The following is a 26,733-nucleotide window of genomic DNA, read 5'->3' on the forward strand; positions in this document are numbered from 1 at the left end:
CCAAACACATTAATGCAACACAGATCTCCCACCTGAGGTTATGTCAAGGACCACAGCTATGTTTTCAAAACTGGTATCCTCCAGTAATCTGCATACATAACAGCACTATTTTCTTTCACAATATGGTTCAAAACACACTCGAGCACATGGCTTGAGTTGCTCATGAAATCTAACAGCAGTTTCAGTTAAATACCCCTTGAAACGTGAATACAATAAGACAAACTTTAGTGTCCAACGCTATTACAAAGCTCCTCCTATTGTCACAAAACACCACCAAGGCAGTACAAAAGAATGGATCCAGTGATGAAGCACAGCCTGGATTCATAGGTCTTTCTAGACTCAAATGCATCCTTAACTCCCTTCACAACCCTGAGCTAGAAAAAAATCTTATTAGGTAAAAAAAATGTCAATATATGTCCTGCTCAAAGCACAGCATGTCTGAAAGATCAGAGAGTCTATCCCGAGGGCACTTTATTTGCAGTGAATGCAAGACATTCAAGAATCAGAAAGAAATCTCACCCAGATCTTGTTCTGCCACTCGTGCAGCAGCAGCCTTCGGTTTATTTTTTCTAGCAGTTGTGTGTGCATTTGAAATAACTTGCTTCAGAGAAAACTGGGGTATGGATTAAGTGGGTAATGTGACTCCTGTAAGATGAGTGCTACCTGTACGGTCATCTAGCCTCTGCCAAACATATGCCCTGGCATGGTCAAACCTGTAATGTCTCAGAGGTCCGTTAAAACAGAAGTGAAATTAAGTTTGGGCTTAGAGAAGCGTTCAAAGGGCAACTCAGAACGTTAGACTAAGATAGGGAATTGGACATTTTCTGTCCCCAACCTGTGCTATAGTATTCTGCCATTAAAACTTCCACTCATGTAAATGTAATTCAATCCAATTAGTTCCAACCAATTTACACCTTGTGAAAGACCCATAACACACCCGGGCGACTTCAAAGTGGAAAATATCAGTGAAGCAGGTGCTTTCAGGAAAAACACAAGGCGCATGCATGTTTTTGAGGAAGAAAACAATTTGGGAGAATCAATAAAATACAAAGATAAAAAACATCTTACATCCTTGTCTCCTAGGGTTTCCAGAAGCAAAAGCAGAATGGTTTTAAAGTGCTCGTCCCAAACTCCCATGTCATCTTCTCGCGTGATCTTCAACAGCTCACAGAGGGCTCCTTTTCTTTCTTCGACCCGCTCGTTGTGATTGGACAATTCCTTTAGAAGATCAGCCACCAGATCCGAATGATCAATAGACACTGTGATAAAATGAGAAAGAGCTTACTTTATTGGTAAAGTTAGGGTGTATTTCAGGTTTTGTAGTGGGAGCACAGGCAAGGCACAGTCTACAGCCGATAACCAACGTAAAGTCTCTTAGCCAAGAGGATGCCCAATCCATTGTGTTAGGGTAGTGATCCGAGGTCACCAATATTTTGTAATGCTATATACTGCTGTTTGAAAACATGTAAGCGATAAAAAAAAATATTAATTTTAGCTATTCAAGTTATGTAGTAAAGGACTGGCTAGGACTCACTAACAACTCACTGGAGCAAATTCATGATTATTACTCCCTTGCAGGATTTGAGAAACTACAGGTCAGCATCACTAGGAATATCTTGTAATTTTCCCAAAAGAAGACTTTTTTCTTTTGACTTCCATGGCTTTCTCATGGTATCAACTGTCTCAAAGATTTAAGTGACAAACTGGTGTTACCACTATGGTCTTCGACTTGTGAAGGTTTCAGCTTTGCAACATCTAGCCTCAGGTGTTCATTAGAGTAGCTTAACTACAGCGTCTGCTTTATATTTTAGACCTTTTATTACACTTACTCATGAATTTATTAAATATTTCTTTTGTCGTTTTGTTTTATATTCAAATATGCTATAAACTTCTACACTTCCTTTGAAATATTATCAAAGTAAGTCAGTGAACGCGCTCAGACTTCCTTCACATTATATTAATGTACGAGTTACTTACCTTCGGTAACGATGTATCTGGTAGAGCCGATTCTAGCCGTAGATTCCTTTAGGTAGAATTATCCCCAAGCGTGAGACTGGATCCGGAAACTTCGTCCGCGAGGTCACATAAGACCCTCCACAGCGCGCCTACGTCAGTTTTCTTCGGAGAACTTTTCCACACCACAACGCTGAACCACCAGATAAAAAACTGTGGAAGCATGGGAACAGTGTGCGAAGAGCAGAACAATTGTAAAGAAACGGTGACTAACACCACCACCAGAGTAGTGCCAACACCGCAGAACCCAAGGGCAGGGAAAGAAGAAAGATGCAAGCAGAAACCTGCGCAGTCACCCTGCCAGCACATAGACAACCTCCCATCCCTGTGCCCTGGAGGCAAGAACATGCGTAAAAGTCATGGCACACGTAGGAAAACCCCCCCCCCCCATCCTGAGCAAGAAATGGGGCTAGTCCCAAGACAGACAGGGATAACTAACCTCCAAGCCACCCCAACCTAGAGGGCAACCACCCTCAGGGGACAAGGGCAAGACAAGGCCAGATGACCCTTAAGCAGAGGATAGCAATGGAAGGAGGGGAAGGGAGAACAGGGATAGAAAGCAATACCCCCCAAACCTGGAGTAGCCAGAGCAGCAGGGCACCGGAACCCCATCCTCGCACACGACCACAGGAAGCAAAAGCAACCTACTGAAACGCCATGGAGAACAGGCATCCGAAGGTGACCAGAACCCTCTAGCAGAGCACAAGCCATATGACTGCTACCACTACCCCACATAGGCTACGTTAAGTCCCAAGATAAGGGAACCCTCTTTGGAAGAACTTCCGCAGCAGAGGAAAAAAAACAAAAGAGCCACGGGGAAAAAAAGCACCCCCGCCAAAGGCTTGACAAGCAGCCCAAGCAAAGCAGAGGGCCCAATCACAGTGCCAAGTCTGCGTAACAACTCCTGCAGAACCACACACAATCAACACAAGGGCCGTCCAGCAGCCAACAATGCCAAAGTCCCAGGGAAGGACGTAAACGGCCAGAAAACACACTGCACAGCCAGCTTAAGAAGGCCCAGAATCAATTCAACTCAGAAGTCACTGAGGAGGGGACGGAGGAGGACGGAGCCCTGCCATGAGCCTTTGGATGGCGGTGTCGGCCGGGGCATGGAACAACAGGTTGCCATCAAACGGAAGGTCGATGAGTCGCTCCCGAATATTCTCAGGCAATACTCCATCCCGAAGCCAAGCATAGCGACGGAGAGCGACTGAGGAAGCCATGGCCCGGCCCAGCACCTCTGAGATGTCCAGAGCGGAGCGGAGAATAAACGCCGCAAGCTCCCGTCCATCCAATACATGATGCCGTAAGTCCACCAGGCCAGACTCCTGGTACGTTGCAGATCCCAGAGACTCAGCAGAGTCCCACAAACAGGAGGAGGCCCTAGCCAGCACAAACAAGGTATTAAGGGCTCACCGGGCCGCGCTGGTCGAAACGAACATGTCGCATCCCCAAGAGTCCAGCCAGCGGGCCTCTCGGGACGGCGGAATCAACAGTGGTGGCAGGGAGGGAAAAGAGGTCCGCAAAAGGGGGCTGCCGGCTGAGGGGTGAAAGGAAAGACACGCCGGGTCACGCGGTGCCGGAGATGCTGAGGCACCAGGTCCCCAGAGGCAGGATGCCTCCAAGCCCCCGTCAAGGAAGCTAGGAGCGAACCTTCAAAGGGAAGTAAGATATCCCTCCCACCAGAGCCCTGGTGGAGGACCTCCAATAGATGGTCCGCTGGAAAGTGAGCCACCGGGTCACCCATGCACAGAATGCCCACAGCCGTGGACACCACGTGAGCGAAGGCCGCACCCGCCTCCGTAGGGCCCCGCGGTGGAGAAAGCATCTCCTCCGTGGGCGACGACTGCAAACTAAGGCGGCCCTCCCCGAGGCCAAGCGGGGTGGGCAAAGGCCAGACCTGGAAGTCAGAAGGAGCAGAAGAATGATGGACCTGACGCTCGTCCGACGAACACCCCTGCCCCAGGAAGGGCGGGAAGCCGCCCTTCTACGCTGGCGAAAAAGACACCACACGGCGACGAGTCTGCGGGGAGGACGACACCAAGATACAGCCTGCCTCCGGAGGAGAAGGAGCGTCCGAAGACGAATCCACGGTACGACCCTTGCGCGGAGCCGTAGAGTCCGCTGCTTGAGGTAGGACGTCGGCGCCAGCCAGCGTCACCGGACATGGTACCTCCAAGTCACCCCACACCGGAGACCGGAGTAGAGCTGGAGCCGCACCGGCCCTGGGGCGGCGCTGGAGTGACGCAGACCCGACCCTCGCCGAGGCAGCCACCTGCATGGGAGAACGAGACAGGCCTGGGGAGTGGCACGAAGCCCTCTGCGGCCCAAAATGAGGCGAAGATTGCTCAGCAACCCATGTGGCAGCGCCAGGGACGATTCAACCTCCGACTCGCCCTCCGACGAGGCAGCCGCCTGTGGGAAGGGATGAGAAGGGCCCGGAGAGGGACGAGGGGTCTTCCCTCAGCCTCGACCCGGAGCGGTACGAGGAGGGTCCACCGACCCCTGTGGCTCCGCATGGACCAGCTGCTGCCAGCGCCGTAGCGGCGTCACCTCGGCCCTAGACAGGACCACCTTGTCAAAGGACCGAGAGGGGTTCGGGGATGCGACCCGAGCCCCGGCGACCTGCCGCGACACCACAGGGACCCCCGCGGGAGTTTGCGGCGAGGCAGAGATGCCGTGGCCTGAAGGAGGTGCCCCAGAGGAGCCGCACCCTAACAGTACCACATCCTCCAAGCATGCATCCGAACCAGTCTGCGCCGGGGCCAGAGCCTCCGGCGCCGCCGCAGAGGGCCCTGCGCAAAATGAGGGACCCGCCGACGCCCCAGGAGAGGAAGGAGGAGACGACGCCAGTGAGGCCTGCAAAGCCGCCCCGTATGTCTCCATTTGGGCTCTCAACGCCCCAACACCGTGGAACGGTGGATAGGACGACACGCGGGCCGCATCACCCGCGGAGAGTTCGCACCCCGGTAGGCTGGAAACCAGCCCCCGGGGACAAGCTGCGACACTTACCCACCGGGGAGCGACGCTCACGTGACATCGGAGAAAGGTGAGGACGACGACCACGGCCGTAACTGACCCGTCTGTCGAAGCAGACCGAGTGGAGGACGTTGACCTGGAGAGTTTCATCCGGCGCTCCCGCCGCGACTTCAGCTTCAACTGTTGGCACTGCGTACAATCTGTGGTGCCGTGATCCCCCCCCAAACACCACATACAAATGAGGTGAGGGTCCGTCACCGACATAAGATGCCCACAAGACGTGCAAGTCTTAAAGCCCGAAGACATTCGCACACTGTTCCACCAAAAGAAATGGAAGAACAAGCATCTGCAATGCAATAGGTCTCGCATTTACACGAGTTTAAAATATTGGCATTGTAAATGACAATGCCAATAGCTTAAACTTGCGTAAATGCGAGATCTATTGCATTGCAAATGGTTGATTAACTTTAAAACTGAGCGCAGTACCACTTCAAGGACACTTACTTTACTTTAACACCGAGCATGGTGTCCTTGAAGTGCGCACCGCGCTGAGTGTTAAAGTTGAAAAATAAATAAAGAAACCTAGCGTGGTGTCCTCGAAACGGCGCCATGTTCGGTTTTAAATTTAAAAAAACAATCAGAGGGCAGTGTCCCTGAAGCGGGCACAGTGCTCACTATGAAAGTTAAAAAAAAAATAATTAAACAGAGCGCTGTGTCCCAGAAGTGGACGCCGCACTCAACATGAAAGATAAATAAAATGAAAATTGATCGCGGTGTCCCTAAAGCGGGTGCCGTGATCATTGTGCAAATTCCCAAATTTCCGCAGCAGAGGACAAACAGAAAAACCTGCGGAGAAAACCGCAGACAGCTTGCCAAGCAGCCAATAAAGAATACACAGAAGGCCTAATCTCAGGGCCTACACGGTTTACCAACAGCCAAAACCACAAGTCAAAAAAGGGCCGGACCAGCAGCCAACAGGACCAAAGGCCTAACAAAAGGACCTGAAGGCACATCAACTACACAGAACATACAACCGGGGCTATTCGCTACAAGGCCCCAGGAAAACACGGAAGAACACCTCCCAAAACACAGACCGACTTACAGGTCACGGAGGGGGAGGAGGAGGACGAAGCCCCACAAGAAACCTCTGAATGGCAGAATCCGCAGGGGCGTGGAACAAAAGAGTGCCATCAAAGGGAAGGTCTACTAGCCATTCCCTAACGTTCTTCGGGAACACACTATCCCGTAGCCAGGCATGCCGACGAAGGGCCAATGAAGAAGCCATGGTACGACCAAGCACCTCCGAAATGTCCAGAGCCGAGTGAAGAATGAATGTCGCCAGCTCCCGGCCATCCAACACATGGTGCCTCAGATCAACACAGGCATCCTCCTGAGAAGCGGCAGACATAAGGGACTCCGCCGAGTGCCACAAGCAAGAAGTGGCCCTAGCCAAGACGCAAAGAGTGCTAAGGGCCCGCAAAGCCGCACTGGTGGAGGCAAAGATATTGCGCCCCCAGGAATCTAACCAGCGGGCCTCCTGGGACGGGAAGGACAAAACCGATGGCGGGGAGGGAAAGACAGTCTGCAAAAGAGGGCCCCTGGTAGAGGGAGAGACAGTGAGGATCATACGGCGCAGGAAGGTGGCGGTGCAGAAGTGGCTGGTGCACTGGCTACCCTGTGGCGGGCCGCCCCCAAGCCCCCAAAAGAGAAGTGTGGAGCGAAGCCTCAAAGGGAAGAAGAAGCTCCCGAGCACCAGAACCCTGATGGAGGACCTCCAGAAGATGATCCGTGGGGAAATGGGCAGCTAGATCGCCCATGCGCAAGATTCCCGCAGCCGTGGAAACAGCCCGAGCGAAGGCAGCACTCGCCTCCGTAGGGCCCTGCAGCGGGGAAAGCAGTTCCTCTATGGGCGACGGCTGCAAGCTAAGGTGGCCGTCCCCCAGCCCAACCGAAGGAAGGAAAGGCCAAGCTCGAAAAGGGGCAGCAGCCACCGGCCCCTGAGTGGCGTCACCTTGGCCTCGGACAAGGCCGCCGCCTGCCCAGAGGACCGAGGGGGACTCGTGGACACGCCCCGAGCCCCGGCAACCTCCCACAACACCACAGGGACCCCCACGGGGGTTTGCGGCGAGGCAGAGGCGCTGTGGTCCGAAGGAGGGAAACCCGAAGGGCCGCACCCCGACGGCACTTCATCCTCCGAACCTGGATCCGAACCTGTCGGCGCCGGAGCCATTGGTGACTCCGCAGAAGTCCCCGCGCGAGGCAAGGTATCCACAGACGTCCCAGGTAGAGACGGAGAAGGAGGAAGAGCCAGCCTGCAAGGCCGCCGCATAGGCCTCCATCTGGGCTCTGGTCGCCCCCGCGCCGGGAAACAGCTGATAGGGTGGTGACGCGTGGTGCCGCACCACCCGCAGAGAACCCACGCCCCCAACAGGCCGGGGACCAGGCCTCGGGGACAAACTGCGACACTTACCAACAGGTAAGCAACGCACTTGCGGCCTGTGAGAAGGACTATGTCGGAGACGGAAGCGGCGGTTCTTGAAGCCGTCCGCGGGGGACAGACGCGGCGCCGCCGCCGACCTGGACATGCGTGCCGAAAGGAGGTTCACCCGGCGCTCCCACTGGGACTTCGGCTTCGTTTGCTGACATGCCTCGCAGTCTGTGGTGCTCCCCCAAACACCACATGCAGATGGGGTGAGGATCCGTCACCGACATCTGGCGCGCGCAAGACGAGCACGTCTTAAAGCCCGAAGGCATTCGCACACTGTTCTCAAGAAAATAGTCTACAAGTGGAAAAGAAGGTCTGAAATAGGCCAGGGACAAGATCCGGATCCGCGTTGCACGCGGAAAAGAAGAAAACTCACGTCAGCGTGCCGGGGTGGGGCTTATGTGACCTCGCTGACGTCACGACCGCGGAGAACGTCGGGCGGTGCCACCCCCCCGGCGTGCAGAGATGCTGGGCAAGAAAGTTTTCCGGGTCCAGTCTCACGCCTGGGGATAATTCTAAGTTAAGGAATCTGCGGTTAGTAGTCTCTATCAGATATAACGGATATGCAATGCCAATGGTTCAGAGACTGTCTAATAAAAATTCTGAGCTAGCAACTGGTAAATACCACTTTGTTAAAATTATGTTCAGCTCTGTTCCGTTACGATGTAAGGGTCCAATTGGAAAATAAATCCTTGGAAGAATTCAGTCAAGATGCACATACACCATAACTTAAAAGCTGTCTAGAATTCAAACTAAGTGCATCAGCTCAGTAATTCTAAAGTATCAAAGCATGATGCACATCTGGCTGTGCAATATTTCCTTCTCTTCAGATGAATATGGTCTACAAGAAAAAGCTTCTGGCCTTCTGTAGAGGTATTTTTGGAGATATATAACCTTCACACAGATTCCTTAACAATTATCCTCATGGCTTCAGATTTATCCAGAAACATGTTTCTCAATATCTTTCTAGCACCAAGTGGTGCCATGCAGCTTCAGCTTCCGGACAGGACAAATGAAGAGATCAATGACAGCAACAAATAAATTGAGAAGCTAACATATTATACCTCGGGATATTCTGAGACACCACACTGACTCATCAATGGTGGGGTTGGGGTGTAGAATCAGCGGGAAGATGTTGTAGCCAATAGAAACATCATTACCGAAAGTAAGTAACTTTCTCTTCTTATGCATCACTCTTCTTGTAGATTGCTCACCTTATGAATGAGTCCCAAAGCAATACCTCATTGGAAGGTGGGAATAGGTAGTGCAGGTTAACCAAGGAAGTCATGCAATACAGCTGGGGCAAAGTACCTATTGCTATGTGCCTGGAACAAGAGGCAGAAGAGGTTGACAAAAGTATGGAATGATGACCATGAATGCTCCAGTAGCATACTACAATTGGTACGCCTTTTAAGACAGCCGTGTGGACCTCCATGGCTTAAGCTGAAAGGGTACAAATGTGCCCTGGAGGCTCTTTCTTGGCTAAGGTGGAGCACATCTTAATACAGAGAATGACCAAACGCAAAATGGTGTAATTTATTCTCCAAGCTGCCCTTTATAGAAACAGTGAAGCCCAAAAAGAGCTGATAATCCACTCTGTCCTGTCACTTTGGTTGATGTAATACGTCACCACACATTTGGGGTGCAGTCTATGCAGTCCTTACTTCTCCTTGATTGGATATTGAGAAGGACAAAAGATAGGATAAGAGACAGGCTCAAGTGAAATGCAGAAACCCCCAAAGTGAAGAAGGATAAGCAGTTGTAAAGGACAAACTTATCGGGTATAAAAATGTAAAAGGAGCAAGAACTAAGAGGCACTAAAATTCTCTGACTCAACAAGCTGAAGCTATTGCCAGCCACAACAATACTGTCTTCAAGGTAAGAAGCTGAACTGGTAAACTGTACATCAGTTCAATGGGAGAAGCCATAAAGAAAGTTGATAGAAGATTCAAAACCCACTAAGATGACGGACACAGGTAAAGCAAACCATTAGGAAATAAGAAGCTAGTGGCAATCTAAATAGAGAATATTGATCAGGAAGATACATGAAAGAAAACAGCTGAGTCAGGAAGCCCATACCAGTAGCCACCATCATACCCATCTTTGAAAGGAACCATACAAATCACAAAATGTTGTAAAGGTGATCTATTTCCACGGTTCCCTTGGGGACTCGAGGGTCACGTTTGAGGTTGCTGAAATCACCTGCTACTCAGGGAAGGTTAGGAGTTCAAGTGAGGCACTGTGAGCAACCCAGGATTGGGCCGACAGGCACTGACATTGTAGAGAAACTCATCCCCTACACTCCAACGCCCTGTCGTCCTAACACACAGCTCTGTGTTACCAGCAGAATATGTAAACCGCAACTTTCTTCCAGAGGCACCAAAAATAAGGTGCTTTTTCGAAACCATTACCTGGTGGAAATAGGGCAGTCCTATTGGAGAAACAGGAAGGGTTCAGCATTGCATTTGCTGATTAGATGGAAGACCCACTGATCCTTTGTGATAGTCACACAACTGATGGAAAGTGGGGACACACCCACCCACACTAAGGAAGATGATGGTGTTAGGAAGGGAGAAGGAGTCTAAGAGGTCTTGAGGCAGCAGAGCCAGGAGATAATAATGGAAACTGGATCTGCTTGCTGCTGCTGGTGATTACATCTGCTAGATCCACCCCAGTCTCAAAAAGTGGAGATCACTCTTTGAAGGTCTACGGCATATGGCTATCTGTACAGATTATTGGACCCGAAATGGTTTCACCCATACAGACATAACAAGATCCCAGAGGACCTAAATGAATAGAAGCATGGGTTCCATCGCTCAGTAGAGTCTCAGCGGGTTTACGCAGAGGATGAAAATTATGTAAAACAAGATGACCTCTGGGGCGCAACACAGGTGATATGGAACATGAAGGTATCCATGTAACCCAACTGATGGCTAGTTAAACAGGGATCCATACAAGTATCACAGGTGTTTCTAGCCCATTTGCCTTGTATTCTGTGGCAGTGTCCTGCGACAAGCAAAACATAATCTGTCACACTCACTGATTAGGGGCTAATGCCTGAAGAAGAATATGAGCCTTGTGAGCGACTACCACAGAGACTAAAACAAACATTTTAAATCCAAAGACAAAGCTTTCTAACAGACTCAGGAGATAACTGCAAACAAGCATTTGCAATGCAATAGGTCTCGCATTTGCGAGAGTTTGAGCTATTAGCATTGTAAATGACAGTGCCTTTTATTTTTGTTTTACAAAAACCAAACTTAAATAAAAAGCATTGTCATTTAAAATGCCAATAACTCAAACTGGTATAAATGCGAGACCTATTGCATTGCAAATGCTTGTTGAGGTTGTGGGTTCTGTGTTAAGTGGTGCATTAATAGGATTGCAATCGTAGGTAAAATGTTTTTTTACCACTCAGTGGTCACAATAGAGGGGTGACAACCACCATCACAATTAATCTTATGCCATTGATTTATGATAGTAATTCATGGAATTGTTTATACGTGTGGGAATGTATGTGTGCTTCTATGTGTGAGCAAGAATTCCGGTGCTTCTGTTGTCAGTGCATGCCTGCATATGCTAGAATGCCTGTGCTTCTGTTGTCTTTGCATGCCTGCAAATACTTTATCTTGAATGAGTGCAAAGTGTTTGTCTGATATGCATGTGTCTGTATGTGCTGCCTACGTGTGTCCGTATACATCTTGTCTGGCTTTCTGTGTCTGTGTGTTCACACTATAAAATAGCTAGGTCTCGTGGCACAATTTCAGGTCCCTTCACTTTATCAGAGTGTCCTTCGAGTTTAATGGGTTAATCCTGAGACGAGAGTGTCTGAAAGGCTGGCCTGGTTTCTGGTGCAGAATGCCGCGAGTCATGTGGTATGGGTGATGTCATTAGTGTGAGTGTCCTATCCGTGCCGGTTGGAGTCTCCAGCTGGGGGCTGAGCTGGTCCCATCCTAGCGCCTCATGGGGTTCCGGGTTCCCTTGTAACTTGTTCCTTAATAAAGTACTTGTTCTAGAACATGGCTGTCTCCTGGGAGTCCTTAACACCGTGCGTCTTAGAAACACAACACTATCTCATTTGCCTACATGATTTTCTTTTAATTTTGATATCGAATTATTTTTAATAGATCTATTTAGTTAATGTGTTGCAGTTAAGCTTTCAGAAAATGAGTGTGAATCACTTAAAATAAATTGAAATTTCATTCGAAAAAGAAAATAACTCCAAGTTCCAAGAGAAGGATGTGTGTGCTCGTCACCCCTCCTCCCTTTCATTATAACTGTCTGCTGTCAGGAGCTGTGTGTAGCTGGGATATTGTGAATAATTGGGCCCTGGGGACATTCTGAAGAAAAAAAATGCCGCATCTCGCGGGAACGCCCTTTCCACTAAACCTAGAAAGGCAACGTAAAAATGTTAAACACAAGGTGATCTGCAGGGCCACGTCCATCGTATTCCTGCATTTTTCGAAGTTAGGTTGTTTGTAATGGCTGTGCTGGAGTCCTAGTTAATTGCAGACGATTTGCTGGTGATTTGGAAATTGTCTGTTAGTTATACATATATATAAATTGGAAATCAGAACTGTTCCATTCTATGATTTGTTTATTCCTAACCTAACACTATACGCTGCTGCATTGTCTTCTGATCCGGTGCTTGCAGGCCCTCGACTTAACGCGAATCCCCGAGCTCGGGTTGATATAAATGGTAGAAAGTGTTAGCATTGTTAGTGAGCATGGAGTCGGCCCTAACTCGTATAAAAAGTAGTCCGGTAATATTGAACCGTACCTGAATGAAGAAAGGTCCTTGGTGTAGTCTTAGCACACAGGGGTGTGCAGCGAGCCATTTCCAGCGGTCAGCCGCTTTGTAGTTTGGCCTCTGAGAGGCCCCGTAATGGAGAACCTGCCTGATGTCACTGCCTCTAATCGTAGGCACCTGAACCCATAAAGTAATCTCACTATGTGCTTAGGGGAATTCGATTATTTTGAAGATAGCTTTGAGAAATACCCGTTAACGCTGGACTCTGGGAGAGGTCGCTTGGAGCCAAAAAGGTCCAGATGACCAACCTTAAATGGACTTCTGTGTAAGACAAAAAACAAGCATTGGCCGCGCGGCCGTGAAAGTAACGCCAGGGACGATTCAACCTCCGACTCGCCCTCCGACGAGGCAGCCGCCTGTGGGAAGGGATGAGAAGGGCCCGGAGAGGGACGAGGGGTCTTCCCTCAGCCTCGACCCGGAGCGGTACGAGGAGGGTCCACCGACCCCTGTGGCTCCGCATGGACCAGCTGCTGCCGGCGCCGTAGCGGCGTCACCTCGGCCCTAGACAGGACCACCTTGTCAAAGGACCGAGAGGGGTTCGGGGATGCGACCCGAGCCCCGGCGACCTGCCGCGACACCACAGGGACCCCCGCGGGAGTTTGCGGCGAGGCAGAGATGCCGTGGCCTGAAGGAGGTGCCCCAGAGGAGCCGCACCCTAACAGTACCACATCCTCCAAGCATGCATCCGAACCAGTCTGCGCCGGGGCCAGAGCCTCCGGCGCCGCCGCAGAGGGCCCTGCGCAAAATGAGGGACCCGCCGACGCCCCAGGAGAGGAAGGAGGAGACGACGCCAGTGAGGCCTGCAAAGCCGCCCCGTATGTCTCCATTTGGGCTCTCAACGCCCCAACACCGTGGAACGGTGGATAGGACGACACGCGGGCCGCATCACCCGCGGAGAGTTCGCACCCCGGTAGGCTGGAAACCAGCCCCCGGGGACAAGCTGCGACACTTACCCACCGGGGAGCGACGCTCACGTGACATCGGAGAAAGGTGAGGACGACGACCACGGCCGTAACTGACCCGTCTGTCGAAGCAGACCGAGTGGAGGACGTTGACCTGGAGAGTTTCATCCGGCGCTCCCGCCGCGACTTCAGCTTCAACTGTTGGCACTGCGTACAATCTGTGGTGCCGTGATCCCCCCCCAAACACCACATACAAATGAGGTGAGGGTCCGTCACCGACATAAGATGCCCACAAGACGTGCAAGTCTTAAAGCCCGAAGACATTCGCACACTGTTCCACCAAAAGAAATGGAAGAACAAGCATCTGCAATGCAATAGGTCTCGCATTTACACGAGTTTAAAATATTGGCATTGTAAATGACAATGCCAATAGCTTAAACTTGCGTAAATGCGAGATCTATTGCATTGCAAATGGTTGATTAACTTTAAAACTGAGCGCAGTACCACTTCAAGGACACTTACTTTACTTTAACACCGAGCATGGTGTCCTTGAAGTGCGCACCGCGCTGAGTGTTAAAGTTGAAAAATAAATAAAGAAACCTAGCGTGGTGTCCTCGAAACGGCGCCATGTTCGGTTTTAAATTTAAAAAAACAATCAGAGGGCAGTGTCCCTGAAGCGGGCACAGTGCTCACTATGAAAGTTAAAAAAAAAATAATTAAACAGAGCGCTGTGTCCCAGAAGTGGACGCCGCACTCAACATGAAAGATAAATAAAATGAAAATTGATCGCGGTGTCCCTAAAGCGGGTGCCGTGATCATTGTGCAAATTCCCAAATTTCCGCAGCAGAGGACAAACAGAAAAACCTGCGGAGAAAACCGCAGACAGCTTGCCAAGCAGCCAATAAAGAATACACAGAAGGCCTAATCTCAGGGCCTACACGGTTTACCAACAGCCAAAACCACAAGTCAAAAAAGGGCCGGACCAGCAGCCAACAGGACCAAAGGCCTAACAAAAGGACCTGAAGGCACATCAACTACACAGAACATACAACCGGGGCTATTCGCTACAAGGCCCCAGGAAAACACGGAAGAACACCTCCCAAAACACAGACCGACTTACAGGTCACGGAGGGGGAGGAGGAGGACGAAGCCCCACAAGAAACCTCTGAATGGCAGAATCCGCAGGGGCGTGGAACAAAAGAGTGCCATCAAAGGGAAGGTCTACTAGCCATTCCCTAACGTTCTTCGGGAACACACTATCCCGTAGCCAGGCATGCCGACGAAGGGCCAATGAAGAAGCCATGGTACGACCAAGCACCTCCGAAATGTCCAGAGCCGAGTGAAGAATGAATGTCGCCAGCTCCCGGCCATCCAACACATGGTGCCTCAGATCAACACAGGCATCCTCCTGAGAAGCGGCAGACATAAGGGACTCCGCCGAGTGCCACAAGCAAGAAGTGGCCCTAGCCAAGACGCAAAGAGTGCTAAGGGCCCGCAAAGCCGCACTGGTGGAGGCAAAGATATTGCGCCCCCAGGAATCTAACCAGCGGGCCTCCTGGGACGGGAAGGACAAAACCGATGGCGGGGAGGGAAAGACAGTCTGCAAAAGAGGGCCCCTGGTAGAGGGAGAGACAGTGAGGATCATACGGCGCAGGAAGGTGGCGGTGCAGAAGTGGCTGGTGCACTGGCTACCCTGTGGCGGGCCGCCCCCAAGCCCCCAAAAGAGAAGTGTGGAGCGAAGCCTCAAAGGGAAGAAGAAGCTCCCGAGCACCAGAACCCTGATGGAGGACCTCCAGAAGATGATCCGTGGGGAAATGGGCAGCTAGATCGCCCATGCGCAAGATTCCCGCAGCCGTGGAAACAGCCCGAGCGAAGGCAGCACTCGCCTCCGTAGGGCCCTGCAGCGGGGAAAGCAGTTCCTCTATGGGCGACGGCTGCAAGCTAAGGTGGCCGTCCCCCAGCCCAACCGAAGGAAGGAAAGGCCAAGCTCGAAAAGGGGGAGGGTGGAGTGATGAATGGGGAACCTGAGGCGCCTCTGGCGAAGACTGTGGGAGTGGCGACGGCGAAGAGCCGTCCTTAGAAGACGCCAGGGAAAAAGCCACGACGCGGCGACACATCTCCAGAGAAGATGAAACCATCAAACGCCGAACCTCTGGAGAAGAGGGGGCGTCCGAAGACGAATCAATGACCCGGCGCCGTAGAGTCCGCGACCAGCGTCAGGTCAACGTCGACCGGCGCCGAAGGGGATACCGGAATGACCCCTGCCACAACACGCGGCGCAGGACACCGAAGCTGGGTCGGAGCTGTGGCTGCTAAAGAATGGCACTGACTCGACCTCCAACGCGGCTGCCGCCAGCGTGGAGGGACGAGGGGGCCCTGGGACACGCCCCGACCCCTAGCCAGCCCCTGCTGCGCCACCAGGGCCAGCAGCCACCGGCCCCTGAGTGGCGTCACCTTGGCCTCGGACAAGGCCGCCGCCTGCCCAGAGGACCGAGGGGGACTCGTGGACACGCCCCGAGCCCCGGCAACCTCCCACAACACCACAGGGACCCCCACGGGGGTTTGCGGCGAGGCAGAGGCGCTGTGGTCCGAAGGAGGGAAACCCGAAGGGCCGCACCCCGACGGCACTTCATCCTCCGAACCTGGATCCGAACCTGTCGGCGCCGGAGCCATTGGTGACTCCGCAGAAGTCCCCGCGCGAGGCAAGGTATCCACAGACGTCCCAGGTAGAGACGGAGAAGGAGGAAGAGCCAGCCTGCAAGGCCGCCGCATAGGCCTCCATCTGGGCTCTGGTCGCCCCCGCGCCGGGAAACAGCTGATAGGGTGGTGACGCGTGGCGCCGCACCACCCGCAGAGAACCCACGCCCCCAACAGGCCGGGGACCAGGCCTCGGGGACAAACTGCGACACTTACCAACAGGTAAGCAACGCACTTGCGGCCTGTGAGAAGGACTATGTCGGAGACGGAAGCGGCGGTTCTTGAAGCCGTCCGCGGGGGACAGACGCGGCGCCGCCGCCGACCTGGACATGCGTGCCGAAAGGAGGTTCACCCGGCGCTCCCACTGGGACTTCGGCTTCGTTTGCTGACATGCCTCGCAGTCTGTGGTGCTCCCCCAAACACCACATGCAGATGGGGTGAGGATCCGTCACCGACATCTGGCGCGCGCAAGACGAGCACGTCTTAAAGCCCGAAGGCATTCGCACACTGTTCTCAAGAAAATAGTCTACAAGTGGAAAAGAAGGTCTGAAATAGGCCAGGGACAAGATCCGGATCCGCGTTGCACGCGGAAAAGAAGAAAACTCACGTCAGCGTGCCGGGGTGGGGCTTATGTGACCTCGCTGACGTCACGACCGCGGAGAACGTCGGGCGGTGCCACCCCCCCGGCGTGCAGAGATGCTGGGCAAGAAAGTTTTCCGGGTCCAGTCTCACGCCTGGGGATAATTCTAAGTTAAGGAATCTGCGGTTAGTAGTCTCTATCAGATATAACGGATATGCAATGCCAATGGTTCAGAGACTGTCTAATAAAAATTCTGAGCTAGCAACTGGTAAATACCACTTTGTTAAAATTATGTTCAGCTCTGTTCCGTTACGATGTAAGGGTCCAATTGGAAAATAAATCCTTGGAAGAATTCAGTCAAGATGCACATACACCATAACTTAAAAGCTGTCTAGAATTCAAACTAAGTGCATCAGCTCAGTAATTCTAAAGTATCAAAGCATGATGCACATCTGGCTGTGCAATATTTCCTTCTCTTCAGATGAATATGGTCTACAAGAAAAAGCTTCTGGCCTTCTGTAGAGGTATTTTTGGAGATATATAACCTTCACACAGATTCCTTAACAATTATCCTCATGGCTTCAGATTTATCCAGAAACATGTTTCTCAATATCTTTCTAGCACCAAGTGGTGCCATGCAGCTTCAGCTTCCGGACAGGACAAATGAAGAGATCAATGACAGCAACAAATAAATTGAGAAGCTAACATATTATACCTCGGGATATTCTGAGACACCACACTGACTCATCAATGGTGGGGTTGGGGTGTAGAATCAGCGGGAAGATGTTGTAGCCAATAGAAACATCATTACCGAAAGTAAGTAACTTTCTCTTCTTATGCATCACTCTTCTTGTAGATTGCTCACCTTATGAATGAGTCCCAAAGCAATACCTCATTGGAAGGTGGGAATAGGTAGTGCAGGTTAACCAAGGAAGTCATGCAATACAGCTGGGGCAAAGTACCTATTGCTATGTGCCTGGAACAAGAGGCAGAAGAGGTTGACAAAAGTATGGAATGATGACCATGAATGCTCCAGTAGCATACTACAATTGGTACGCCTTTTAAGACAGCCGTGTGGACCTCCATGGCTTAAGCTGAAAGGGTACAAATGTGCCCTGGAGGCTCTTTCTTGGCTAAGGTGGAGCACATCTTAATACAGAGAATGACCAAACGCAAAATGGTGTAATTTATTCTCCAAGCTGCCCTTTATAGAAACAGTGAAGCCCAAAAAGAGCTGATAATCCACTCTGTCCTGTCACTTTGGTTGATGTAATACGTCACCACACATTTGGGGTGCAGTCTATGCAGTCCTTACTTCTCCTTGATTGGATATTGAGAAGGACAAAAGATAGGATAAGAGACAGGCTCAAGTGAAATGCAGAAACCCCCAAAGTGAAGAAGGATAAGCAGTTGTAAAGGACAAACTTATCGGGTATAAAAATGTAAAAGGAGCAAGAACTAAGAGGCACTAAAATTCTCTGACTCAACAAGCTGAAGCTATTGCCAGCCACAACAATACTGTCTTCAAGGTAAGAAGCTGAACTGGTAAACTGTACATCAGTTCAATGGGAGAAGCCATAAAGAAAGTTGATAGAAGATTCAAAACCCACTAAGATGACGGACACAGGTAAAGCAAACCATTAGGAAATAAGAAGCTAGTGGCAATCTAAATAGAGAATATTGATCAGGAAGATACATGAAAGAAAACAGCTGAGTCAGGAAGCCCATACCAGTAGCCACCATCATACCCATCTTTGAAAGGAACCATACAAATCACAAAATGTTGTAAAGGTGATCTATTTCCACGGTTCCCTTGGGGACTCGAGGGTCACGTTTGAGGTTGCTGAAATCACCTGCTACTCAGGGAAGGTTAGGAGTTCAAGTGAGGCACTGTGAGCAACCCAGGATTGGGCCGACAGGCACTGACATTGTAGAGAAACTCATCCCCTACACTCCAACGCCCTGTCGTCCTAACACACAGCTCTGTGTTACCAGCAGAATATGTAAACCGCAACTTTCTTCCAGAGGCACCAAAAATAAGGTGCTTTTTCGAAACCATTACCTGGTGGAAATAGGGCAGTCCTATTGGAGAAACAGGAAGGGTTCAGCATTGCATTTGCTGATTAGATGGAAGACCCACTGATCCTTTGTGATAGTCACACAACTGATGGAAAGTGGGGACACACCCACCCACACTAAGGAAGATGATGGTGTTAGGAAGGGAGAAGGAGTCTAAGAGGTCTTGAGGCAGCAGAGCCAGGAGATAATAATGGAAACTGGATCTGCTTGCTGCTGCTGGTGATTACATCTGCTAGATCCACCCCAGTCTCAAAAAGTGGAGATCACTCTTTGAAGGTCTACGGCATATGGCTATCTGTACAGATTATTGGACCCGAAATGGTTTCACCCATACAGACATAACAAGATCCCAGAGGACCTAAATGAATAGAAGCATGGGTTCCATCGCTCAGTAGAGTCTCAGCGGGTTTACGCAGAGGATGAAAATTATGTAAAACAAGATGACCTCTGGGGCGCAACACAGGTGATATGGAACATGAAGGTATCCATGTAACCCAACTGATGGCTAGTTAAACAGGGATCCATACAAGTATCACAGGTGTTTCTAGCCCATTTGCCTTGTATTCTGTGGCAGTGTCCTGCGACAAGCAAAACATAATCTGTCACACTCACTGATTAGGGGCTAATGCCTGAAGAAGAATATGAGCCTTGTGAGCGACTACCACAGAGACTAAAACAAACATTTTAAATCCAAAGACAAAGCTTTCTAACAGACTCAGGAGATAACTGCAAACAAGCATTTGCAATGCAATAGGTCTCGCATTTGCGAGAGTTTGAGCTATTAGCATTGTAAATGACAGTGCCTTTTATTTTTGTTTTACAAAAACCAAACTTAAATAAAAAGCATTGTCATTTAAAATGCCAATAACTCAAACTGGTATAAATGCGAGACCTATTGCATTGCAAATGCTTGTTGAGGTTGTGGGTTCTGTGTTAAGTGGTGCATTAATAGGATTGCAATCGTAGGTAAAATGTTTTTTTACCACTCAGTGGTCACAATAGAGGGGTGACAACCACCATCACAATTAATCTTATGCCATTGATTTATGATAGTAATTCATGGAATTGTTTATACGTGTGGGAATGTATGTGTGCTTCTATGTGTGAGCAAGAATTCCGGTGCTTCTGTTGTCAGTGCATGCCTGCATATGCTAGAATGCCTGTGCTTCTGTTGTCTTTGCATGCCTGCAAATACTTTATCTTGAATGAGTGCAAAGTGTTTGTCTGATATGCATGTGTCTGTATGTGCTGCCTACGTGTGTCCGTATACATCTTGTCTGGCTTTCTGTGTCTGTGTGTTCACACTATAAAATAGCTAGGTCTCGTGGCACAATTTCAGGTCCCTTCACTTTATCAGAGTGTCCTTCGAGTTTAATGGGTTAATCCTGAGACGAGAGTGTCTGAAAGGCTGGCCTGGTTTCTGGTGCAGAATGCCGCGAGTCATGTGGTATGGGTGATGTCATTAGTGTGAGTGTCCTATCCGTGCCGGTTGGAGTCTCCAGCTGGGGGCTGAGCTGGTCCCATCCTAGCGCCTCATGGGGTTCCGGGTTCCCTTGTAACTTGTTCCTTAATAAAGTACTTGTTCTAGAACATGGCTGTCTCCTGGGAGTCCTTAACACCGTGCGTCTTAGAAACACAACACTATCTCATTTGCCTACATGATTTTCTTTTAATTTTGATATCGAATTATTTTTAATAGATCTATTTAGTTAATGTGTTGCAGTTAAGCTTTCAGAAAATGAGTGTGAATCACTTAAAATAAATTGAAATTTCATTCGAAAAAGAAAATAACTCCAAGTTCCAAGAGAAGGATGTGTGTGCTCGTCACCCCTCCTCCCTTTCATTATAACTGTCTGCTGTCAGGAGCTGTGTGTAGCTGGGATATTGTGAATAATTGGGCCCTGGGGACATTCTGAAGAAAAAAAATGCCGCATCTCGCGGGAACGCCCTTTCCACTAAACCTAGAAAGGCAACGTAAAAATGTTAAACACAAGGTGATCTGCAGGGCCACGTCCATCGTATTCCTGCATTTTTCGAAGTTAGGTTGTTTGTAATGGCTGTGCTGGAGTCCTAGTTAATTGCAGACGATTTGCTGGTGATTTGGAAATTGTCTGTTAGTTATACATATATATAAATTGGAAATCAGAACTGTTCCATTCTATGATTTGTTTATTCCTAACCTAACACTATACGCTGCTGCATTGTCTTCTGATCCGGTGCTTGCAGGCCCTCGACTTAACGCGAATCCCCGAGCTCGGGTTGATATAAATGGTAGAAAGTGTTAGCATTGTTAGTGAGCATGGAGTCGGCCCTAACTCGTATAAAAAGTAGTCCGGTAATATTGAACCGTACCTGAATGAAGAAAGGTCCTTGGTGTAGTCTTAGCACACAGGGGTGTGCAGCGAGCCATTTCCAGCGGTCAGCCGCTTTGTAGTTTGGCCTCTGAGAGGCCCCGTAATGGAGAACCTGCCTGATGTCACTGCCTCTAATCGTAGGCACCTGAACCCATAAAGTAATCTCACTATGTGCTTAGGGGAATTCGATTATTTTGAAGATAGCTTTGAGAAATACCCGTTAACGCTGGACTCTGGGAGAGGTCGCTTGGAGCCAAAAAGGTCCAGATGACCAACCTTAAATGGACTTCTGTGTAAGACAAAAAACAAGCATTGGCCGCGCGGCCGTGAAAGTAACGGCCGCGCGGCCGTGAAAGCGAAAGTAAGAGCGATCGCGATCAAAGCGATCGCGATCGCTAAGACGGGACGGCATGCGAGTGATGCGCGCGCATCAGTGATTGGCGGCTGCGCGCGTGCACGCTCGCGTGCACTCAAGCTTTAGGCCACAGGCAGCACTTGAAAATTCCCAGATACAAAATGTCTCTCCGAGCCAGCGCAAGCGCTGGGGCTCAGCGAGACCTAAAAACACATGGACAGAGGAAAATCCCCAGCAAGAAAAAATAAACATGAAAAGAATGGCCATGGTACCAATAGAGAAAAATTAAACAAAGTCAAGATCTTCAATAATTGAGCAGTCACGTCTAACCATTGATTTGAAAAGGCAGAGGTTTCATGTCTTACTGATCAAAAAAGGGAGGACTGGAGAAATGAAGTACAGAAACGAATGAATATGGTTAGCATCAGGTTAAGGATGCAAAAACATTTCACTGACAAATGTTTGACATTCATCAACAGTTTGTGGGGATTGTACAATATTGACCAATATTCTTGGAACTGATGGAAGCCAGAAACAAGTGTGCTGTCTTAGTGTGTTGTATACTTGCAATTTTAAATAGAAGGGTAGCAACGCATATCATAATGTATTGAGAATGGAATTACATGTGGATGGACTGGTACAAAGACAATCTCCTCAATCAAAGGCATAACCATCTAATTGAGCAATTGCTTGTCTGAATGCATTGATTTGACAAAAGTTAAGGTCATTCAAAAAAATCAGGAGTTGTTTTATACTTAGGGTGTACTGCTCCCATTTACGCAATGGTGCACCTTTACCCAGGGGTGCTGGACACCAACCGGGACAGTGAACTCTGGTGCATATAATGAGCTTCCCTCATTGCAACCACGGACTTACACTTGCCCTCGGGGCAGCACATTAGTGAAAGCCGGAGCAGCTGTTTGAAGCAGCCCTCTGTAGTTTATAGTAGTCAGTCCCCAGCCTGTATTTCAAAGTGGGGGGGGGGGGGGGGCAGGGTGTGGGCAGAGAGAGCATAAAGAGTGACTGCTTCAACCAACATGGGGATGTCTGGAGACTCCCATGAGATCCCTTTCACCCCCTTTAAGAGGGTGCACTGGCTGTGCTTCACTTCTCAGTCAATTTGCCTCCTGGTGGCTGCTTTGCTTGCGTTCACAATACGGCATGGACGCAGAGGCACAGTGCTTCCTCGTCTGCATGGGCCCACACACCAATGCAAATCAGGGAAAGAACCCTTAAGATAGCCCCAGCTCTATCTGTATTACAGAAAGGGCTGCAAAAGTGTCTGCGACCCCTTATGTAATGCCACTGTGCACTGGGGAGCAGAAAGCAAGCAAGCGCACATACCTGTTGAGCTACTGGAACACTGTAAGTAATAAGACCCCAGTGAGACAAACTGCTGTGGTTCAAGGAGGTACAAACCAACCTATAAAAGATTCCAAATTCACTTGGCAACCCTTACTGCTGGTGGTTTGTTGAACTCCAGGAATACTGAAAATTCCCGTATTTGAAATATTTGCATTATTTTTGAAATCCAACAAAAAAATGAGACGTAGAGGATCATGCTTTTACAGATATTGGCCCAATCTTAAGAATTAGAACTTAACAAATAAATGATGGACGGAATGCTGACAATGCAAACATTCTACCCCAGTCAAAAGATCTGGGTTAAAAACAAAGTTCTTTTGCCCACTACGCCTCCTCAGTTTGAACCCAGCCATATGCAAATCAGTCTTGACCCTGTGCCCCATGGGAACAGTCCAGACCGAACTGCCAGGCCAGTTCCTCCCTGGACCGGAAACAAGCATCATGGGACCGGTTTGAGGGTATGTCACCCTTGTTCAGCCAGGCTAGCTTGAATCCAGTGGCACAGTGAACAAGGGACCCACGTCTGGAAATACCCATCCCACTTAGGACGAAAAGTGTTACAGCAAACAAATGATGGACGGAATGCTGACAATGCAAACATTCTTCCCCAGTCAAAAGATCTGGGTTAAATCCATTGTTCTTTTGCCCACTACGCCACCCCAGTTTGGACCCAGCCATATGCAAATCAGTCTTGACCCTGTGCCCCATGGGAACAGTCCAGACCGAACTGCCAGGCCAGGTCCTCCCTGGACCGGAAACAAGCATCCTGGGACCGGTTTCAGGGTATGTCACCTTTCTTCAGCCAGGCTAGCTTGAATCCAGTGGCACAGTGAGAAAGGGACCCAGCAAAAAAACGATGGATTTAGGCCCAGATCTCTGTACTGGGGTGAATGTATGACATTGTTCTGCATTCTGTTCATCAACTGTTGTTTTTGCCTTTGTCACCCCAAGTGGGACGGGTATGCCCAGACGTGGGTCCCGTGCTCTCCATGCCACTGGAATCAAGCTATCCTGACTGAAGAGGGGTGAAACCCAGAAACCGGTCCTAAGATGCTTGTTTCCAGTCCAGGGAGGACCTGGCTTGGGAGTTCGGCTGGACTGTTCCCATGAGGCACAGGGTCAAGACTGATTTGCATATGGCTGGGTTCAAACTGGAATGGCATGGTAAGCAAAAAAACGATGGATTTAGGCCCAGATCTCTGTAGTGTAGTGAATGTATGACATTGTTCTGCAATCTGTCCATAAACTGTTGTTTTTGCATTAGGACTTAACACCTTAAAACCTACGAGCAGGTGTGCAAATACTGATATTTTTCTAAAAACATATTATACAGAGCTGCAAATGTCTTTAAAGTGTCTCTATTCCGCTAAACACAGGATATTGGTAAACAATTCATGATCAAATCCTCTTTGAAAAAGATACAGTCTGTAACCGTCAGAACTAGGACCTTAAGTTTCACTCACTCATCTTTGGTTTCACACTTTGGGATCAAACAAAAAATAAAAAAGCATTTAGACCATGATGGAGTCTGCCACGTGGAAATGATAGTTTTGGTGACCAATATCTTTAATGCCCTGTTTAACCATCTCTCCCAGAAATCAGTCTGTTTACCACTAGCCCACTGTACAGCAGACAGTGCCCAAATGGAGCGTACTAAGTTTTGGAAAAGATCAAATAGATTTTTTTTTATTTAACAGAAATGGTTAGTAGAGAGGGGAAGTATCACATGGTATTTAACAGGCATAAAAACAGAGCGTGAAACTTCCCGGCCTCCCCACCACTTATCCCTGCTAACAATGAATCGGTGAAAAATCGATGCTGCGCTTTAGTATACATGAGAAACAAATCTCTTTTAAATCTTTTCAACATGCATTCTCAGGGCTTTCCCCAGTCCCTCACTCCTTCAGACTCACTAGCTGTACTCTGCCGCATTCCCTGCCTGCTGCCTGTCGGAACTTCTGTTTTCTTCTGAGTTTCTTTATCTGCCAACAGCCTTTGAACACACAGGATTCCAACATTCCAAATACTTACTTACGGCAGAACTCTGAAGGGCAAGCATTCTAGAGATGCCACAACCAACGCAGGAATGACTTCTGCTGGAGATTAGTTACGTTTGTGTTAACAGTATTAACATATTTTGCAATAGGGTATAAATGTGCGTAATTTTTAATAGTCGAAAAGCTGTCACTTTTGTATAACTGGACAAAGTATATGCTATAATGTTTCCCATCCCAAAACTTAAATACATGTACGACAGGAAATGTTAAACCACCAAATGCAAATCTGATAAAGTCAAGAGGCACGACTACAAGGCATAATCTTAATTTGAGTCTTAATCCAAAATCTCACGATCCAAGAGTCCACGGGTGCACAGGAACGAGATTTTTAAACTCAAGAAATGTTTTTTGAAATGTCATTGGAGGTCATCAGAGTCACCATTGCACTGCCCCGCAACTGGCACCATAATATTTAAGATACGCCGCTCCAAAATCTCCAGTAGCCGAGGCAGCATGGCTGCAGGCGATTTTGTAACCATATCACACCTTCATCACACTAACAGCTCCCAAGGAGCCGTTAATATACAGCTGCAACCAAATTAGAAATCTGGTGACGTCTACAGACAGACAAGCCAATCAGCTACAGCCTCAACCAAATGAAAAATCCTGTGACTTTTCCAGAGAAGCAAATCAGCGATAGCCGCAATCAAATGAGAAATCCAGTCAAGTCACTCAGCTGCAAGAAAAACAATTTAAAAATCCACTGGCATTTGAAGAGTCACTGAGGTATAACTTTAACTGAAAAAGAAATCAACTTATTTACTTCTTTACGGTTAAGTTCCATAAACCTGCGAAATCTGACATTTTGCTTTGTTGCTTTAAATTACAGAAATAATCCTGTTTTTTTTCGTTTGTGACAAATGTAGAATTTGTACAGCCTTAATTTTCATTCATCTTCGCTCTACTCCAAGTTAAAGTGAGAACACAAGTGTGGCATTCCAAACCTTTTGACAATGCAGTGCTCATTTCCCATCAGTGCTATAGTATAAGTCTGGTAGAACTTTCGCCTGTGTAAGGGTTGAACAAGTTACTTACCTTCAGTAACGCTCTTTGTGGTGGATAAGGTATCCTACCACAAATTCCTCACCTTTAAGATATCCCCAGGCGGCAGACTGGATAGAGAAGATTTTTCAGTATAGCCTGTGTGTTGGTAGGTGGCGTCATGCAGCTCCACGTCAACCTCATCCTGCCCCAGATGTGACGGTCACAGTCGCATATAGATGTGGCCCAAGCACGCTGCGGTCAGTTTCTTTCTTATCAATGTCCGCGCCCTTGGGGACCAAACACCAATTATCAATGTCAGTGCGCAGACCTCAAATTCGGGACCTTTTTAGACGGAAAAGAGGCCACAGATACAGGTGGTGGAAGGGTGGTAAGGAATCTGCAGTTAGATAAAGTATCCACTGGAAAGAGCATTAATGAAGGTAAGTAACTTGTTCTTATGATGGATACTTCTAACTACAGATTCCTCACTGTTAGAATAGGTACCACAGCAATACGACTTAATAGAAGAATACCTTCCTGAAGGGACGACATCCATTGCTCTCAGAGGGAGATTAAATGCAGTCGACTGCTGCTCCTGACTCTCCAAGCATGGAGGTGTAGATTGCACTGGTCTAGGTGTGCATGACTCTACCCTGCTTCTGCGATAGAAGATACTCCGGAAGCAGCAACCCGATGGGAGGACAGATACTCATGCCCAGGAGTTTCGGGTACCACACTCTCCTTGCCTAATCAGGAGCCAATAAGATGCCTTGTGCCCAGTGGCTCGTGCTCTTCTTCAGAACTTGGGGCAGGAGAGGAAGGAAAACAGGAGTCCTGTGATTCACTCAAGGCAGAATACGTCTCAGTGAGACAACCTTCTTGGGAACTCCACTGTGCAAACAAGTTTAAAGTGTGAGTTTTCAGCAATGGCTGAGACAGGTTTGTCTCTGTAACTGGAAGATGCCCTGTGACACCTCGGGGTGTACCTGCCATTCGTGATCCACAAGTCATCGCCTTTCAAGTTTGTCTGCCCTGGCATATAAAGATTCTGCCAGATGGTGCACGATCAGGGA

The 26,733-nt window shown here is 49.0% G+C and overlaps 1 protein-coding gene across 2 annotated transcripts in view; it reads right to left on the reverse strand.

Moving 5' to 3' along the window:
• Positions 1-26,733, reverse strand: part of CLASP1 (cytoplasmic linker associated protein 1) — a 1,312,099-nt gene that overhangs the window by 196,034 nt on the left and 1,089,332 nt on the right. For both annotated transcript variants that reach the window (XM_085647275.1, XM_085647274.1), the window contains one exon: positions 1,069-1,259. In XM_085647275.1, coding sequence (XP_085503401.1) covers positions 1,069-1,259 — 191 coding nt within the window. The remainder of the gene's footprint in view (positions 1-1,068; positions 1,260-26,733) is intronic.

Source organism: Triturus cristatus, chromosome 3_2 (genome assembly GCF_964204655.1).
Source record: "Triturus cristatus chromosome 3_2, aTriCri1.1, whole genome shotgun sequence".
Lineage (NCBI taxonomy): Eukaryota > Metazoa > Chordata > Amphibia > Caudata > Salamandridae > Triturus > Triturus cristatus.